This window comes from Equus asinus, chromosome 13, assembly GCF_041296235.1.
Source record: "Equus asinus isolate D_3611 breed Donkey chromosome 13, EquAss-T2T_v2, whole genome shotgun sequence".
Lineage (NCBI taxonomy): Eukaryota > Metazoa > Chordata > Mammalia > Perissodactyla > Equidae > Equus > Equus asinus.
Genome location: NC_091802.1, coordinates 11,263,375 through 11,281,953, shown reverse-complemented (window position 1 = coordinate 11,281,953; position 18,579 = coordinate 11,263,375). Strand labels below are relative to the sequence as shown.

General features: G+C 55.4%; 1 protein-coding gene across 1 annotated transcript; it reads right to left on the bottom strand.

Annotated features, from left to right (window-relative positions):
- Positions 1-222: 222 nt before the first annotated feature.
- ALOX12B (arachidonate 12-lipoxygenase, 12R type) lies at positions 223-13,605 on the bottom strand. Its single transcript, XM_014861577.3, has 15 exons — positions 13,312-13,605; positions 11,963-12,167; positions 8,657-8,738; positions 8,460-8,546; positions 8,223-8,345; positions 7,768-7,871; positions 7,256-7,428; positions 6,881-7,024; positions 5,487-5,690; positions 5,151-5,237; positions 4,678-4,847; positions 4,285-4,406; positions 2,311-2,411; positions 1,961-2,131; positions 223-1,771 (listed from the first exon to the last, which is right to left on the bottom strand). The coding sequence occupies exons 1-15, from the start codon at positions 13,456-13,458 to the stop codon at positions 1,592-1,594; spliced, it is 2,100 nt and encodes a 699-aa protein (XP_014717063.1). The 5' UTR covers positions 13,459-13,605; the 3' UTR covers positions 223-1,591.
- Between the last annotated feature and the right edge of the window lie 4,974 nt (positions 13,606-18,579).

The following is an 18,579-nucleotide window of genomic DNA, read 5'->3' as shown; positions in this document are numbered from 1 at the left end:
GTGGCTTGATCTAGCTCAAGAGGCTGGAAAGCAAATACCTGCAGGGCCAGTAAGCAGCAGAAAGCTACGGAAGGGTGGGCCGGGGGTGGGGGGGGGGGGGGTGGGGGGGGGTGGCAGGAACCGTGGCCAATGGAGAACTCATATTTGTTGATGGAGACAATGGCGACCCAGCTATGACTATAGCCAGACTTTAGATTTTTCAAGAGAAACCAGACATTTTCTAATATTTAAATACTGGGTATTGATTCAACTTGAAAAAGAAACAAAGAAAAAACCTGGGCAGCCAATCAAAACACATCTGCAAACAAAATGGCTCTCAGGCCATCGGTTTGCACCCCCTGGTGGAGACTGAGGCCTTCCGGTTTGAAGCTCAGCTCGGGGATTCATACAATGTGTGGTTGGCCATTTTCCTTCTCTGGCATCAGTTTTCTCCTCTTCGGGCAGCTGGTTTCAGTGGCCTCTTCTAACTCACAGCCCTGAGCAGCATAGGCTCCCAATTGTTAATCACCATGTACTCCTGGATCCCCAGCTTTGTGTCTGACATTGTTGGCATCTACTCGCGGTTGACACTGTTGGGGTCACAGGAGGAGAGGACCTAGCAGGAACACTGGCAGCACTGTGCTTACTGAGTTTGGGGGGGTCAGTTTGAATTCAGTGCCTGGATGCCCAATATTCCCACCTCCATGCGGCTCCCCCTGCCGTGGCCGAAGCCAGGCAGACCTGGTGGCCTCACTCCCTGAGGTCAACGCCACGTGCCATGCTCTTGTGCTCTTCTGGGGTGTCAGCAATGGAACCAAGGGCACTGTAAGCAAGGCCTAGGGTGGGGTGGGGGGTGGGAGGGTCTCAGGTTCCGAAAGAGTGGGTGAGGAAGGGGTCCTGGGGACAATGGGTTACTTGGAGGGTGTACTCAGTAGGCTGGGCTCCTTGGTGGAGGGGCCTGGAGGGATGTACCCTGTTGTGGGTGTGGTTTACGTGAGTACGGGCTCCCAGGAGGTGGAGCTTAGAGTGGTCTGGGTTTCACAGTGAGCATGGCTTGCGTGGTCTGAGTTTCTAGCAAGGTGGGCTTAGGGTGTCTTTTGCCTAGATCGGTGGGTGGTCTGCGTTTCAAATTGGGCGGGTCTTGGGTGGTCTGGGTGGGCAAAGCTCAGGTGGTAGTCCTTGGGTGGTGGATCTTCTGGGGGACTGGGTTCCTCGATAGTCTCGGGGACTTAAGATGGACCAGAATCTCGCGGGGCAGAGGTCCCAGCTTTCTCTCCTGCCGTCCCCAGAGGCGCCTGGGGACCCACCCGGACGAACGCTTCACCGAGGACTGCCCGCAGCAGAGTGTCGCCGTCTTCCAGAGCCATCGGGCCCAGATCTCGCGGGACATCCGGGCGCAGACGGGCACCTGGCGCTGCCCTACACCTATCCGAACCCCGCGAGAGCGGAGAACGGCGTCGCGGAGGGATCGCGCGCCCGGCGCCCCACCCTCACCCCACCCCGCCCCCAGTAAACGGGCGCGCGGTGACGGAGCCGGGGCTTGCGTTTGAAGCGGTGTTTTTGGAAAAGAGGCGGGCGCAGGGCGGGCAGAGGCGAGGCGGGAAGGGCCGTCCTAGATAGAAATGCTGTTCTCAATCAGCATCGGGTCCAGGTAGTAGTAGGGGATGGGGAGGCACTTGTTGCGCTGGCGAATGTTGTGCGAGATCTGGGCCAGGCGCTGGCGGAGGGTCTCCATGCTCCTCCGTGGGACTTCCTCCACGAAGTGGATGTCAGGGAAGTGGCCCAGGCGCCGCTGCGGGCACGGAACCGGGCAGCTGGGACGGAGCGGGCCCCACTGCTCCGCTCTTCCCCTTCAGCTGTCTCTGTTTCCCTGCCTCCCGCCCGTGACACCCCCTCTACTGTCGTTGGCCCCCCACCTCTCAGCCCCCTTCCTAGGCTCAGAGTTCCCCCACCCCCACCTGCACCCGAGGCCCCAGGGCACCTTGTCGTCAGGTTCCCGGCTGAGTGTCCAGAGCACCAGTAGGGTGATGCACGTGGTCTTCACATCCGGCAACGTGTCCATGAAGGTCTCCAGAGTGGTCAGCCCCTTGGCCCGCATCGGGGGGTTCCGCATGGATGGCGGGAAGTTAGGCATCCAGGCGGTGAACTCCAGCTGGAGGTGAGGTAGAGGAGGAATTCTGGGTCAGAGAGTACCCCGGGACTCTTGGGTTTAAATTGAGGCTGGAATTGAAGCTGGGACTCAGGTTGAGACAGCTCCGGGCTAGACTAGGGATTATGGCTGTGGTTGGGTTTGAGGTTGGGACTGGGGCAGGGGCTGGTGAGCATAGGTACCTGCCCTGTGTTGACAGCTGCGTGCTTGGCAGAGCAGGTGTAGATGACAATGGTGACATATCGGATCAGCTCGGGCACCGTTCGCAAGCACGTGGGAAAACCTGGGGGCGTGGAGGGAGGCCCATGCAGCGTCAGTCCTGCCCTGGTCCTGGCTGGCCGGCAGAGGGCGCAACCAAGCTCCGCTCACCCTGTCCTGCCAACACTCCAATCTGCCAGATGGTGCCCTCATCCTGCCTGCTTGGCTCTCCTGTGGCCACAACCCCATCCCCCCCATCCAGACCACAAGCCTTGGGGAGGGGGCCTCAACTGGTCTTGGTCAAGTATCCTCCAGGGCTGCTCCCGGCACCAGTCTGAGGTGGGGCCCTCAGATCCCTCCTCCAGCTCTCTTAGGGGGGCCTCTCTGGTCACAGGCCTCAGGATGGAAAAGGCTTCAGAAGAATCCTGGCTTTCCTGCCCTGACTCAGCACAGTCCCCTTCCACTCCCCGGCCCCCCCCCCCCCCAACACACACACTTCTTTGTAGACTCTGTGCTCACTCCAGATGGATTTCTCAGTAGCCTGGCTCTCTGTATCACACCTAAGCAAGATGTTTGCTTCTCTTTCCTGTGTTCCCACATGAGAGACCAGCCCTGGTTGCCATGGTGACCCCGGGTTTCAAAAGCCCGACACTTTCAAACCAGACCCATCATCTTCCTCTCAAAACAGCTCTTTCTTGCAGGCCCCTGTCTCAAGGAAGGACACACACCATCCACCCAGCTGCAAAAGCCTAAACCTGAGAGTCACCCTTGGCCCCTCCTTCCCCCACCTAACCCCCACTGCCAAACCCAAACCAGTCACCAAGTCCTGTCATTTCTATCTCCTAACTAGCTCTGGAGTTCTCTGCATCCCCACAGCTCCCACTCTAGTCAGGTCCCTGTCACCTCCCTCCTGGACACCACAGCAGCCTCCCAAACTGTCTCCTAACCGCCATTGCAGCCTAATGTTCTAACCTACAAATCTCATCTCCTTGCAGACTCCTCGATGGCTCCCTCTGGTGCTCAGGTAATTCCAAATTCCTTAACCAGGCTGTGCAACCCAGGCCCTGCTCATGGCTTCAGCCTTAGCCCCATTGGGAGCCTGCCCAACCCCCACTCTCAGCACCGGTGGCAGGGACCTGTAAGCAGCTCCCAGAACTCACTCGGCTTGCTCTGGCTTTCAGGCTTTTCCACATGCTGTTCACACCCAGAACTCTCCAACCCCACCTCTGTCATCTCACAGCTGACCTCCCCACCCTGCAGATCTTAGCTAGATGTTAGCCAAGATGTTAGATCTCAGCTAGACCTTAGCTTGCTGCTACCCAGCCCACTCTCTACCTACCAGCCCTCTCCAAGCTGGGTTAGGTGCCCCCCTGAGCCCCTCTGCACCCCTAAAACTACACCAGTCCTGTTTTAGTGTAACTGCCCATTTACTTGATCAGACCACCCCACCAGACTGTGAACTTGAGGGCAGCGCCATCGCCTGTCTTGTTCCCTTTTGCCTCCCCAGTAACCGGCACAGTGTTTGTCACATCATAGATGCTCGCTAAATATTTGTTGAGAGGGTGCCCAAGTGGCATGACCTCAGGATGCTCTCCCATGCCCTCCTGGAGCCTGCTGGCTCCCCACCAGCTCACCAGCCTCCAGCATGCTCTGCTCTTTCCTGTTTGAGCTCATGCCTCATTTCTCAGTTCACAAAAGTTGTCAGGTATGGGAGACTGGGATCCCTCCAGGTCTCTACAGAGATGGCCCACAGCAGAGAGACCAAAGGCCAGCCATGCTTTCTTCCCCAACCTCTCCAAGGTGCCGCTGCTTCAGGGGTCAGGGCAGAACCCTGACAAACTCCTAGGCAGTGATTTGGCCTCCTTCGGTCTCCAACAAGACATGCTTCGGGCCCAACCCAGTGGGGCTCACCCCACAGCCCCTGGGCCCTGCCAGGTGCCCAGGTGCCCAGGCCATACCTGAGCTTTCACGCCCTAGTAGGCACTCCTTGAATATCTCCCGCACCCAGGACTGCAATTCCAGGTCACCCTCCACAGCCGCGTCACATGGGTAATAGTAGGTGATGATCTCTGTCACGTACCTGACCAGGGGACAGGGCCTCAGTTTGGACCCCCCGTCCCCTCCCCAACCGTGCTTCTCCCACCTGCCCAGGATGCCCTGGCCTTCGCTGCCCCAGAGCTGCCCCAGGCCTGTGGGTGGGCAAGTCCTGGGGGGCAGAGGTGACGAGGACGGCTTGGCAAGGTCAGAAGATGGTACCAGACCCAAGCCCAGGTCCTTAAAAGTTCCCCACACCCCCTCCAACATCCCAGGGTGTCTACCCTGAGTGCCACCCACTGCTGCTCCAACCTCACCTCTCCAGCGCATCCCACACTGCCAAGGAGTCATCACGGTAATAGTATCCTGGCAGGTTCTGAACCCCACGCTCCACAAAGTCGTTGGGGAGGTAGAGACTGTCATAGGTGGTCTCTGACAGAGCCCGCACCATCACCTCAGCAAAGCCCTCCAGGCCCAGGGACATGGCCTGTCACAGAGGAGGCAGACCGTGGCGTTGGCGGGGTCCCTGCAAGTCCTCCCCTCTGAGGCTCACACCCACCTCACCACAGCCTAGTGAGAGCTCAGCTTGCCCCCACCCCAGGAATTAGCACATTCTGGGCCAGCACACCCAGCCCCTGCCCCCTCATAGACACAGCACCCACTTTAACCGGTCCCCCTCCCTCCATGCCCCCTCCTGATCTAAAGGCAAGTGGAAATTCTGCTTTTAGCCTTACTGCAAACGCCAGAAGGAAAGCAGATATCTTGCTGGGGGTGGGGACAGAAGTCTCACCCTGGCAGAGAGTCCCCCCTCATTGAGGAGGAGGGCCCGCCCGATGCTGTTGATCTGGATGGTGTATCTGGTGTGGGGGACAAGGAGCTGTGGGGGAAGGCAAGGAGGACAATGAGAGAAAATCGAAGTTATCCCCAAAAAACCTCAGCACCCCCATTTCTGCAACATCAGACCCCTTCACTTGAGGAAGTCCCTAACCCAAGCCCTCTCTCGTGGGTCCCAGCTGCCTCCCAAGTCTAACTGGAGTCCTTCTGACTGCTGAGTGAGCCAGGTGGCTTCCCGAGGCCAGGCAAGGGTAGTAATGCTTCCCAGAGGCCCCTTCGCCCAAGCCCATACCTTGTAGAGGGGGTGACACATGGGTAGCTGCCTCAGCATGGCCAGGCAGAAGGCCTCAGCGATGAGGTGGGTCTCCAGCAGGTGGGAGATGGCCTCGTGGCAGTAGAACTCGGCATAGCGCACCCACGTCTTAGCCAGCAGCCAGTCCCACTCTGAGTCACTGGGCAGGAAAATGGGGCAGTCGGGCCCTGGGGTCTGGCTGAGCTGGGGGTGAGTAAGGAGGGAGGGTTGGGTAAGGGGAGAGACTCACACACATAAGGACCCCCACTTCAGGAGGAAAGCAGAGGGGAGTCTGAGGGGTTAAAACGCCACCCCCTACACTCCAGTCCCTTTGGTCGCCTGAGCACACCAGGGCCTTCCCTCCCTCTTCACATTTGCTCTTGCTGTTTCCTCCTGCTGTAGTACTTTCCCCCTGCCCCTTTCTCTACCTGGCAGTTCCCACTCACTCTTCAAGAACCAGCTCACAAGCTGCCTCTTCTGAGAAGCCTTCCTTGTCTCAAGCCCCCAGCCGCCACATTCAACTGTGAAGGTTGTGCACTGCACAAGAGTACCCAGCCCCCTGAGCAGGAGGGGACTCACTGAAATCTAGCTTACAGTATTCCACTAATGAGCCAGGAGCATCAGGGCTTGACTGATCCCCCTCAGGGGGTGCCTTTTTCTAATTTGGACAGGACCCTGGTGGAGACCTCTGAGAAGGAAGCACCTCAGTTCCCTTTCCTGCCAGACCAGACTCAAGGCAGCGGCTAAGACTGACCAGCTCGATATTTCCAGCAGAGGCCAGACCCCCAATAAGCACTGGTTTATCAAGTGGATGGGTAAATGGAGTCAAAGAAACAAGCTTGAGACACCAAGTACATTCCTGTCTGTTACCTATGTGTTTATACACACAGCACACACTCTACACACGGGGCCAAACACGAGTGCACCCACAGGGACCCAAGTTCATGCATGGGCATACAATCACAGAGTGGCAGCACACAGTTGTGCACATGTAGGCGCACAGGGTCTCAGCCCAAGGCTTATACACAGGGCCACACACCAGGCTCACCACTAGCCACAGACACAGATAGGGACATACACAAACATAGGTGTATTCTCAGATGCACACACAGGGACACACACTTCTATGGACACACATGCTTACATACAGATGTGCACATTCACACAAGCACAAATTCTCACAAATAGATGTACACCCAGGTCTGTAAGTTTCACAAGCATGCACACTCACAGAGGCTGACCCACTGACCATATACTCACATGGATAGGAGCATAACAAGTACACACACAGGCCCACACACTCTCATAAGCACACATACACATGCATGCACACACAGAGACTAATGCACTAGCGATGCGCTCACACAGCGGCCCCAGGCCTACACCCCAGGCACCTGGATGGCGATGGGCATCATGTTCCCTTCCGGGCCAAAGTGCAGTAGGCAGAGGGGGGCGCAGTGGTGTTGCTTCTGGCCGTTGAGCTCAACGGTGGGGATGCCCTCCAAGATGCGGTAGTCTGCCAGGTAAATGTTCCCCTTCTGGAGGGGAGCTGCGATGGGCGGGCAGGTAGGTACCAACATGGGGCACCTACCACCCACGCCTTGGATGCAGAGTGCCCTACCGCTCGGGTGCAGGGGTTGGCCAAGACCCGACTGGGGGATCAGGGCGGGGGTGGGACTCTGCGGGCGACCGGAGTGGGGAGAGATGGGGATGCCACGGAGGGAGGGAGGCAGGGAGGCCGTGGGGGTCTCCACCGGAGCGGGCCTCACCTCCAGCTCGGCTTGCAGGCACGTTCCCTCGCCCAGGAACGGGGCCACCATGTCTTCTGTGACGGGGAACTTATCTGGGATCCGCGTGCAGCGGCGGAGCAGGCCTGGGTTGATACCATTGAGGTACTGGTACCCAAAGAAGCTGTCCTCTGCCCAGTGCTCGGCCACGTACTCTGGGGGGACGGCGGAGGGACATCAGGACGCGGCCGGATGCCCCTCAGGGACAGAGAGGCATGGAGCTGTGGCCGTGGGCGAAGGAAGACAACGGATACCCGAGAAGACTCGAAGCCCCCAGCCTCCCCTTTAGTGGCCGGAGGGGCCCAGGGCGACGTTTCCCAAGAGGCCGCCAGAGGGCGCGCCCGCCCAGCTAGCGATTCCTGCCTGAGGTTCACCCCGCCCGTCCCGTCCCGTGGCTGTGATTCGAATCCTGGCCTCTTGCACGCGCCTCGAGTTCCTCCCGCCAGAGATCACCTGGCTCTCCCGCGTTCGATTCGGGATGCCCCACCCCGTACCGGAGATGACAGACTTGTTGGAAGGGAAAATTTTCTTAATGTCCTTCAGTCTCTTCCACGACCGTTCGCAGTCCACCAGACCGCGGAGTTTCAACCCCAGTGCCCTAGGAGTTGAGATTCGAAGTGGGGAGGCCGTCAGAGAGGTGCCAAGCGCCCCCTGGGACGGTGGCAGAGCTGCCCCACCTCACGTAGGTCTCTGGGCCTCAGGGTCTCTAAGTCTCAAAGTCCGTGAATTTCTGGAACTCTGGGTCTAAGGGTCTCCCAGGACCGGAGCTCAAAGTCTTTCTCTGTCTAGGTCTCTGAGTGTCACCTCTCAGGTTCTCTGGCCTGTCTTTTCAGCTCCCTCTGCCTTCCTGGCCATTTCAACCTCTGGGGCTGTGGTGGAGGCGGGCATGGAGCAGCGGGTGAGGGACAGTCTACAGGAGCCCTCACCGCCCCCTCACTCACACACTCACATGGGCCCCAGGCGCATGAAGAAGGAGGCGGTCTTCAGGAAGGAGTAGCGGAGATTTGAGTTCAGGAACTTGGTGGCCTTAATGTTGATGAGAATCGGGAATCCCGGGATATATCCATTCCACCTGTGGGAAGGAGTGCAGGGCTGGGGCTGGGCACCTGGGGTCCAGCGGGTGGGGAGGGGGCAGAGCCCAGGGGTCAGTCATGGAAGGGGCCCTAGGGCAGCCTCAAGTCCTTACTCAGGCCGGTTGGGGTTTCTCCGTACAGGAGGGCGGTAACTGGGGATATGCACGTAATTGGGCAGGCCGGGAACGAAGACCCTCCAGCTGCAAAGAAAAACCAAGACGATGATCCCTGATGCCCATGTACCATCCTAGGGCCAGAGGGGGTGTCACTGGCCCCCGACATCCCGCAGCCCCTGTTGCCCTGCCCTCACTGGTAGAAGTCCTGCTTGGCCCTGATCTCCTCCTGTCGGTGCTCCAGAAGGATGGGGAGCTTGTCGTCTGCTCTTGTCTTTCCTGCAGGAAGACCAAAGAAGAGGCTCAAAGTCTGCCTCCCAGCCGCTGCCCGCCCTTGCCCACTTCAGGGATCAGAATGCAGCTTCTGCCTCCCAGGTTGGCTCTGGGGCGCCCACGGTCAAGGGTGGGAAAGGCTTACCCTGAGAGAGGGAGCGTGGGTCTCCCCCCAGACCTCAGAGGAAAGGATCAGGGACCTCCCTCCTCCCTCTGGCTCCACCCCGCAAGCTGGGCTCTGCGGCTGCAGGGAAGTCCCTCTTCTACACCCACTGGAGCGTTAGTGACAGTTCTTTGGCACTTACTAAGTACCAGGCACTTTCTAAACCTTGGCTTATATCAATAATTACTCTGCACAAGAACAACCGTATGAGGCAAGTGACTTATTGTAGGCCCACAACCTGGTCTCCGAATTCCAACATCCAACAGGCTGTAGAGAGCAGGTCAGTCTGTTTTTTCCACAAGTCAGGCACAAATTCCTTGGTCAGCAAAATCTGCTCTAAATTTACCTGAAGCTCTAGGTAGTCTCTATTTAACTCATTTGGTATAACTATTCATAGTTTTTGCTGCAGAAATAATAGTATATTTGATTAGGGGGTGCCCTAGTGGGTATATCACATAGCATTATGGTATGTGTATATATAGAAAATATATAGATATATAAAGATATATCTATACATATATTTCATATATGTGTGTGTGTGTGTATATATATATATATATATATCTTCTAAATCAAATCTGAATTTCAGAATACCTCTGGCCCCAACCAGTTCTGGCTATGGGACAATATCATCGTGCTCATTTTACAAGGAGGAAACAGTCAATATTACATAGAGAGAAGACAGTGAGCTGGCATTTGAACCAAGGCAGCCTGCTTCTGACCACTCACCCATCACCCACTAACAGCCACCAATGGTTGTTAAGCCTTTTTAAAACTTATTTTAGAGGTTACCTCACTGGATTCTCACATCAACCCCACTAAGTAGGTTCCATTAGCCCCATTTTACAGATGAGGACACTGAGGCTTAGAAAAATTCAGAACTATACCCACATGTCCAGCTGGTAAATAGTGGAGCTGAGATCCAGATCTAGGCCTTTCTCCAGCATCTTGGCTGGTAGTCCCCAGCTGGCATGTGCCTATCACTGCAGCCCCGTCATTTTCCCTCGAGACCCTCTTTGCCACCCTCTTCCTCCTCCATCTGCCTTAGCTCACATTGCATCCTGGGCGAACAGTGTCCCCTGGAGTTGTGCAACCCAGAGACCCATCTTGGCTTCATCCCCAGGGTGGGAGCCTTGCTCCTTCAAGGGCCCAGAAAGTGACTCAAGTCTCCCTAACCTGTTGTTGCGTGGCAGCTGCCCCACCCAACCCCATTCCTGCATGGCCACACAGCATCACCCTGCCTGTCCCCTGCTTCCATGCCACTCAGACCTGTCACTGTGAGAAGATGATCCACATCCCCAATGAGACCCTCCCCTTGGCCTCCCCACCCTCTCCCCTGCCTGTCTTCCTCTGCCCCTGCTTCCCCTTTCCCCTGCTCAGGCCCCATTCCCCTGCTCCCAGGGAAAGGCTCTCGCCACGAGGAAATGAGAGGCAGAAGAGGGGGAAGAGGGGAAGTAGGCAGCGGGAGGATGGGGCTCCAGGCCCCTGCATCCTCTCTGCTCTGCCCTCCCCTCCCATCCACCTCAAGGGAGGTCAAAAGGGGACAGGCCTGCAATCCCTGTGTAGCAGCCACATATTAGGAAGCTGACACAAGCCCACCAGACAAGGACTCTGGCAGGGGTGGATGCAAGGAATTCAGGCACTCAGGTCCTGTCCCTTTTCCATGGGAGCAACCACGTGACTGGGAAAACAGCTGGGCAGCCTTGATCAGCCACCAAGGAAAAACCCCATAGTCTGCATGAGTAACAGGGCCTCCTACTGGAGTGCAATGGAACCTTACTGGATTAAGGGCGGCGGGGGGGGTGCCTTTTGGAGCAGAAGTGAGTCCTGTTAGAGAAATAATATCCTGTTGGGGTCTTAGGGAGTCCTTTGGAGCAATAGAACTTCCCGTCAGTCTAAAAAATCCTCAATTAGAAAACCAGGCCAGGGGCCGGCCTTGTGGCTGAGTGGTTAAGTTTGTACACGTTTTGCTTCAGCGGCCCAGGGTTTCGCTGGTTTGGATCCTGGGTGTGGACATGGCACCGCTCGTCAGGCCACGTTGAGGTGGTGTCGTCCCATATGCCACAACCAGAAGGACCCACAACTAAAATATACAACTGTGTACTTGGGGTATTTGGGGAGAAAAAGCAGAAAAAAAAAAAAAGAAGATTGATAACAGTTGTTAGCCCAGGTGCCAATCTTTAAAAATTAAAAAAAAATTTTAAAGGAAAAAAAGAAAAGCAGGCCATCAGGGCTGGCCCTGAGGTGAAGTGGTTAAGTTCGCATGCTCCACTTCGGCCACCCAGGGTTTCGCCAATTCAGATCCCGGGCATGGACATGGCACCACTCATCAGGCCATGCTGAGGCAGCATCCCACGTAGCACAACCAGAAGGACCTACAACCAGAATATACAGCTATATACTGGCGGGATTTGTGGAGGGAAAAAGAAAGAGGGAAAAAAAAGAAGATTGGCAACAGATGTTAGCTCAGGTGCCAATCTTTAAAAAAAAAAGAAAACCAGGCTTCGTGCAAGCCCTCCTGTTACAGCCCCATGGAGAACTGTGAAGCTAACAGGGCTTCTTAGTGAAAGGACGAGGCAGCAGTTGGAATGCTAGGGCATCCTATTAAAGTAACCAGGCATCCTGTGTGGTAATAGCCTCCTGCTGAGGGGACAGGGAATCATTTTAGAGCATCAGGACATGCTGTTTGGCATAAGTAGGGCATCCTAGCAGAGTCCTGAGGCCTGTACTCAGAGTAGTGAGGGGTCTTTCAGAGTGGCTGGGCACCCTGTGGTAGTCAAGGGGAGGACTGGAGAGGTAAGGGAGAGCACACTGGTCTTCAGCTAGAAGCGGGGATCCTGAGATCCTGAGGGTAACCCTGGGCCTCTGTTCCTCCAGGATGCAGCCCGGAGCTGGGTCCAGCATGGCAGCAATGACTGAGAGTAGTGTGTGAGAGTGGCAGGCGTTCCTGGGAGTCCCTGTGGGGCTGGCACCTGGCTGGCTTGTTAGGAGCCTGGAGTGGCGATGCTGGACAGGCCAGGCAGGAGCAAGAGGCCTAAGGGCATGGGATGGGCTGGTGAGGGCTTGCCTGTAGCCTCCCGGAGTGCCAGGGTCTCGTAGCCATCCATCCACTGGTAGGCAGGGAAGTGGTAGGTGTGGCCATTGGGCGCAGAGATCTGCACGTAGTTGCAGTACCAGGAGTTCTTGGGAAAGAAGGAGTAGCGCTCCTTGTGCAGACGGATGATGATGAGCTCCCCGAGGTCCTGCTGGCACTGGACAGTATACTCATCCACCTGGGCAGGGCACAAGGCCAGCTGAGCAGGCAGGACTTGACCCTGGCTCCTCAGGCCTCCCATTAGTCGGGCCCTTCACCTAAATCCTGCTCACACTGAGAGATGCTCATCTCCCTGGAATGAGGTGACCTGATCATTGGGCTCTCCTCCCATCCCTCCCACCTGACTGTCCCCTGCTGGGCCCATCTACCCAGGGCTGGGCAGGACCCCAGCCCCTCCCTTCTCCATTCCCAGCTCCTTGGGTCCCCTCCTCCCACCCCATCCCCAATCACCTCAGGCTGCAGGAGCCATGCAGACCCCCAGGGGCTGGTGTACAAAGGGGTCCATGGGGTCCAGGGCCTCCCAAGCCTCCTACAGTCTTAGAGTGGGCAGAAGTGGTCCAGCTAGTCCCTTTTTCTCCCACTTATCAATGAAGATGTGGTGATTCATAAATGGCCACATAGAGTGACCTATTAAATCACATAACAGCGGGTGGCTGGACCAGACTCAGAATCAGGTCTGAGGGTTGAGGGCCCAGGAAAGGGTGCCTTCCGTGATGGAGCAGGTGGGTCCCCACTGGACAGGCTGGCCATTTTAAGTCACAGAGAATCCACTGTGAATTTAAGCCAGTTGTGATGCAACTTAACTTAGGAAGAGTGAGTAAGGATGAGAGAGAGAGGGATGAGGGAGAGGGGGAGAAAGGAAACAGGAAAGGGATGAAGGCAGAGGGAGTGGAAAAGGGAGGAGAAAGAAGAGAGATAAAGGGAGTGAGAGAGGGTTGAGAGAAGAGGGAGGTGGGGTGAGTGATGAGAGAGAACAAGACGGATGAGGGGGAGGAAGAGAGAAGAGGTGAGAAAAGGGGAGGAAGGCAGATGAGGAGTGACCAGAAAGGGATGAGAGGTGACAGACCAGGGATAAAGAAGGATGGCCCCAAGGCCAGAGAAGTGGGAGAAGGTTGGAGCGAGGTCTGAGTTGAGGGGCATCCGGAACCACACTTGGAGCCCCACTGCTTTCGGACCTCCCCAGAGCCCCCCAACCTCTCCTGGCCAAGCTCTGGCTCCCTGGCTCCCTCCCCTGCACACCTGCATCCCTCTCCGTGTTTCCCAGACTCAGACACATATACACACTCACACATATACACACTCACACATGTGCACACACTCACCGCTCCGGTTGCAAAGTCTCTCCCAAAGTGGTTCAGCAGCTGCTTATGGCTCTCTCCTTGGGTCCCCACGATGGTCAGGGAGATGGAGTCCGTCGTTCCTGACAAGAGATCAGTACCAGTGGCCACCTTGACTTTGTAGGTGGCCATGGCTGCTCTTCAGGAAGTGGGAGCGTGGGACTCAATCACAGACGGTGGGGGCTGGGCCACAAGGGGCCAAGCAAGGGAAGCCAGACACAGAGAGGAGTGGAAAGGGACAGCGTCCCGAGGCGGAGAGGTGAGGCCCACTGGCAGTCCAGAGCCTGGAGAAGCTGCTGCCCTTGATGGGCGGGTTGGGAACCCGGCAGGCTGGGGCGGGGCTGTGCTCCTGACAGGTAAGCAGGCATCTGAGCTACAAGCCTTCTGGGATCTGGCGGGGAGGGACAGATGACAGGGCAGCAGGGCGCTGGACCTATCTCCAGAGAGGGCGGATGGAAGAGGGCTTGAATGAAGGAGACTTCAGGGTGGGAGAGCCAGTCTAGCATGAGCCACAGCCCCAGGGAAGGTGGAGGAAGGGCCAGGCGGGGCCCCCAGATCTCTATCAGCTTAATAAACTCCTTCCTTCTGTTTGCCTCCATTGGCTGCAGTGCTGGGCACTCCTGCTAAGCGGGGCCGTGGGCAGTGGGTTACCTGCATTGGTTCTGGGGCTCCTGGTAGGTGGGGGTTAGGGGAGGCGCAGCGCAAACTTGCTGTCCAGCTGGCCTGCTGCCTGGCCATTCCTCTCTGGGAAATGGGGCAAGTAGTGGCCACAGTGGAAAGGCTGGCCTGTCCTTCTGCCGCAGGGCCCAGAGCCCACGATAGGAAGGGTGGTGTGTGTTGAAGCTAGAGCTCAGGAACCCTAGAGCACAGAGAGTCTCCAGGACGAGATGATCAGGGATGGGAACGGGGGTGTCTGCCGCTTCCTGTGGGGCCAGGGTCAGCGGTGGAGAGATTGGGGTTGAGACAAAGGTAGAAGACAGTTGGAGTGAAATTTAGGGCATAAGAATTAAGCTAAAGAATGGGTATATAATTTGTGGCATAATCATAACATAGAATTCTACCCAGCAATTAAAAAAAAAGAATGAATCTCACAAAGATTATATTGAGTGAAAGAAGTCAGACATAAAAGAGTATGTGTTCCATCATTCCATTGACACGAAGTTCTAGAACACGCAAAACTAAGCAATTCTTAAAAAAGTCAGACTAGTGAGTGCTCAGAATGGGGGTGCAGACTGAGCACCTGCAAGGGGAGCCATGTAGGGATCTAGAAACATTCTATATCTTGATCAGGGGGCGAGTTTCTGATGCATCGCAGAAGCCAGAGCCCTGAGGACGAGGTGGGCTCAGGCCGTGGATAGGGCTGAGCTGAAGGAGGTGTTGGGACTAAGGTTAATGTAGAGAGAGGGCTGGAGTTCTGCTCTCAGCAGATAGCGTTTGGGGCCCAGGGAGAGTGAGGAGAGAGTCCTGTTCCCATGCCATATTTCCGGACCTGCCCTCCTTCCTTCTGCCTCCCAGGAGCAGCTCTTGCCAAAAGGAAGTACCAGCCCAGGTTTCCTCCCTGGTGGCACCCTCCTGTCACCATCCAGGGAAGGTCACACACTTTCCTGGAGCCAAGTTGGGGCAGAAGGGGGCTGGGATTCTGAGATGGAGAGAAGGTCCCCGCAGGTTTGGGACTGGGTGAGGAATGGGGAGGAGATTGCAATTCGAGATAGGGATGCAGTTGGAATTAAGGAGGGAAATTACCTTTTTAAGATCCAGATCTGCTCCTGTCACACCCCACAACCCCCTGCAACCCCAGATCAAGCCTGGCAGCGGCTCCCCCTTGCCTTTGGAGTAACCACCTCATACCTTCATGTGGCCCCCATGGCCTCCTCTAGGTCTCATTCCTCCCGGCCCACCCAACGCCATGTTGGCTTTCTTTTGTCTGAGACTAAGTGCCTTTCATTCATCAGCAGCAGACACTGACCCAGCAGGGCACTGTGTCAGGCCCTAAGAATACAATGTAACCAAAGCAAATCTCTGCTCACCTTCAGGAACCTACATTCTAGTTGGGAAAACAGACCATATTGCCTAATAACCAATGTAAATTAAATACTGTGTTAAATAGTGATAAGTGCTGAAGGGAAAAAATAAAGCAGGGAAGGATAATATAAAATATAGGGGAGCAAACTTTAGAAAGAGAGTGGCTAAGGAATAGCTCTTTGAGAAGGGGACTTTTGAATAAAGACATGAAAGGAGTGATGTCAGCTCCTTCCAAACACAGGGCCTTTGCACACTCTGATCCCTCTCTACCTCTTGGACCTGATTAATGTTTCCTCTTCCTTCTGATCTTAGCTTGATAATTGCTTCATCAAGGAAGGCCAAATTTAACTATTGATGGCTCCCACAACTCTGTAGTTAACGTCTTTGATTGATGTCTATCTTCCCCACTAGATTAGACTGTCCATAACTTGCTTTGGTTTTCTTCCTACCTCCTGGAACAGTATCTGCTACTGGGAGACTCTTGAAACGTGATTCTTAATATTGGATGGGTTAGTGATAAGGATGAGGGCAGGGTTGGGAACTGAATCAACAATAGGGTTGAGATTAGGCTGAAAATTTAGAGAGGAAAGCTAGATTAGGGTGAGGGTGGGGGCAGGGAGTGATGTAGGGGAGGGGAATGGGTTAAGGGGACAGAGACAGGATTGGGGAGAAGGCTGGGATGAAAGTTATGTCCATGCTCTGGTGAGCAGCAGGGCTGTCTCATCTGTCTGGGCACTGTACTATCCCTGGCTGAGGACAGGAACTGCCAACTTGGTCAAGCTCCCGCTTCCTGGGCTCTGCTCAGCCACTCTGATGACTTTTGGGGGATGCTAGGAACCTGATGATGCAAATTTGCCTCTTAAGATATTAATTCCATGTAAATTATCCCAGCCTCTTGCCTTCTAGCCACTCCCCTTCCCTTGAGACTGTGCCCCCAGGGAGCTGCTAAGGCTTGGTGAGGAGCAGGGTTGGGTGGAGTGAGAACTGAGGCTCAGGGGCTCCAGAAACCACACCTCCAGGCCCCTATGGGATTCAGGGTCCTAGTGCAGTGGGGGCGAAAGGCCCAGCCTTAACTTTCTCATCCAGTAGAAAGATTGCTCTGTGAGTGGGTAGCGAGGAGGCACAGGCACACAGGCGGCCTGGAGGGTAGGGTGGGAGGGGTCCTTGGGGAAGAGAGCTGATGGTGTACAAGAGTTTGGGTATCACCACAAATGGTAGGGATCTACCTCCATCCCCCAAAAGCTGCCTCCTCAAATCGTAACCCACTATCAATAGATCTCTCCTTAGTCATCCCTCTGTCCCAAAAAAGCAGGAGTAGTGGCTCTGAGTTCAATCAAGGCTCAGGACTGGAGTAGGAATTAGGTTCCTGAGGGAAACAGAGACAGAGATGGGATGGTGGGGATACAAATGTGGCTGGGGACATGCATAGCATTAGGCATCAGCATGTAGATGGGGCACTCCCAAGTTATGACCAAAATGGGATGCATGGCTCTGGGTAGGTGCTCATTGGGCTGAAGAACTGGTTCTCCTGGACCAGGGGTGGACCCAGAGAGCAGAGGAGGCCCCTGGGAAGGATGCAAGCTCGCTAGGTTGGTTCAAAATGGGCCACCCACACAGGAAGCTGAGTCCTACTGCTGGGGCATCCCCTCCCCAACCCTGCCCTGCCCCAAGCCCTGCAAGGCAAGGAGCAACCCCTGGGCCCCACCCCCCAAGGACAGAGAGAGAGAAATCAAATTGGATCTCTCTGTTTAAAACTTGCCAGAGCTCAAAATGATGTTGTCCTGAGGATCAAACCCAAGGACTCAGTGTGGCCTACAGGACTGTGCGTGCCCCAGCTTCTGTCCGCCTCTCGGTCACCTTATTCCAGCCACTCCAGCCTTCCCTATGTTCCTTGAACACATGCCCTTCGGGGCCCCTTCACTTTCCCTGCCCCTGGTCTGTATCACTTTCCCCACAAGCTGTTTCAAGTGTTTTTCTCTTGTCATCCAGGTCTCAACTCAACTGTCACCTCCTCAGAGTACCCCTCCCTGATCACTAGACCTAATGTTTCCCCCTCAGCCCCAGTCATGCTAACACACTGCCTCGTTTCATCTCCTAACTGCACTAGCAAGCATCTGACAGGATTTGTTTGTTCCTGTGTTTATTTATGTGTTTGGTCTTCTCCCTGTAAGTCAGTGGAGGTAGGGATGGTGCCAGGGGGCTTCATAGCTGCTTCCACCATGTCTCAAATGGTGTCTAGGGAGACAGGAGCCATGAGGCAAGCATTCTAGAAGGTCAGCACTGGAAGGGCCTTTCTAGGTCTTCTCATTTCTCCCATTTATCTGACAGATTTGGGCCACTGAAGCTGATGGCTTGCTCAAGGCCAGCTGAAGAGGGGTGGTTTGCTTTCCACCGTACCACCTTCCAGACTGACCAAAAAGCATAGAGGGGTCCAAGGTGTAGGCTGGAGGAAGGCCCCTGCTGACAGGGTTCACGCTTTACATGAGCCCCTCCCCTCTGTCCTGTCCCCAGAGGTGCCTAGAGCCCCGGCAGAATCCTACATGTGGCCAGTGTGTCTCCCCAATAAATCTCCCTCCAAGCTGGCTTTCTGGGAAACCAGATTCCAGTGATCCTCCCTGGTCCCTCCCTCCCCGGCTCGGGCATCTGTAAGATGGGCATGCCTTCTAATGCTAACTTTGGTGCAGGCCAAGGAGTGTTCCTCCTCTTGGAGGACAGGCTGCCTGAGACACCCTGCCATCACTCCAGGCTGTCCTGGTCCTGCTGTTCTAAGTCAAAGCCCAGGTTTAAGGGGCTGGCACATCCCGCCTCTGCCACAGTCCTCCTGGCCACAAGGGGGTGCCTCTGGGTATTTCTTAGTCCTTTAATTTGTTCTAAAATGAACAAAATCTGGTGATTTTGAAACCGGCAGAGAGTTAGCCATTGATGATTAAGTAGCTAGGAACTAAAGGTTTTTTTCCTTTCTGGAATTACTGAATATAGCTTTCTACTGTTTAACCACCCATTGTTAACTGAGCTGCTTAGGCAATATGCTGACTCCCACTAGGTTCCTATAGATAACATCTCCCTGGAGCCTGGGTCACCACGGTAATGGGTGTGTGAGCTGTTCTTCAGGAATTAGAACCTCTTTGTCCACTCCAGGCTGGTTGAGACCACCAACTCGCCAACTGGGCCATCACAGTTGTCCAATAGGCAACCTTTTGATATCAAGAGGCTAAAAACTCCACCCTCAGA

Coding starts and splice junctions, on each gene's coding strand:
- ALOX12B (XM_014861577.3), bottom strand. CDS start 13,458: ATGGCCACCTACAAAGTCAAGGTGGCCACTGGTACTGATCTCTTGTCA. Junction 7,429..7,767: donor CAACAAGTCTGTCATCTCCG/GTACGGGGTGGG, acceptor CCGTCCCCCCAG/AGTACGTGGCCGAGCACTGG. Junction 4,848..5,150: donor AGGGGGGACTCTCTGCCAGG/GTGAGACTTCTG, acceptor CCTCTGTGACAG/GCCATGTCCCTGGGCCTGGA.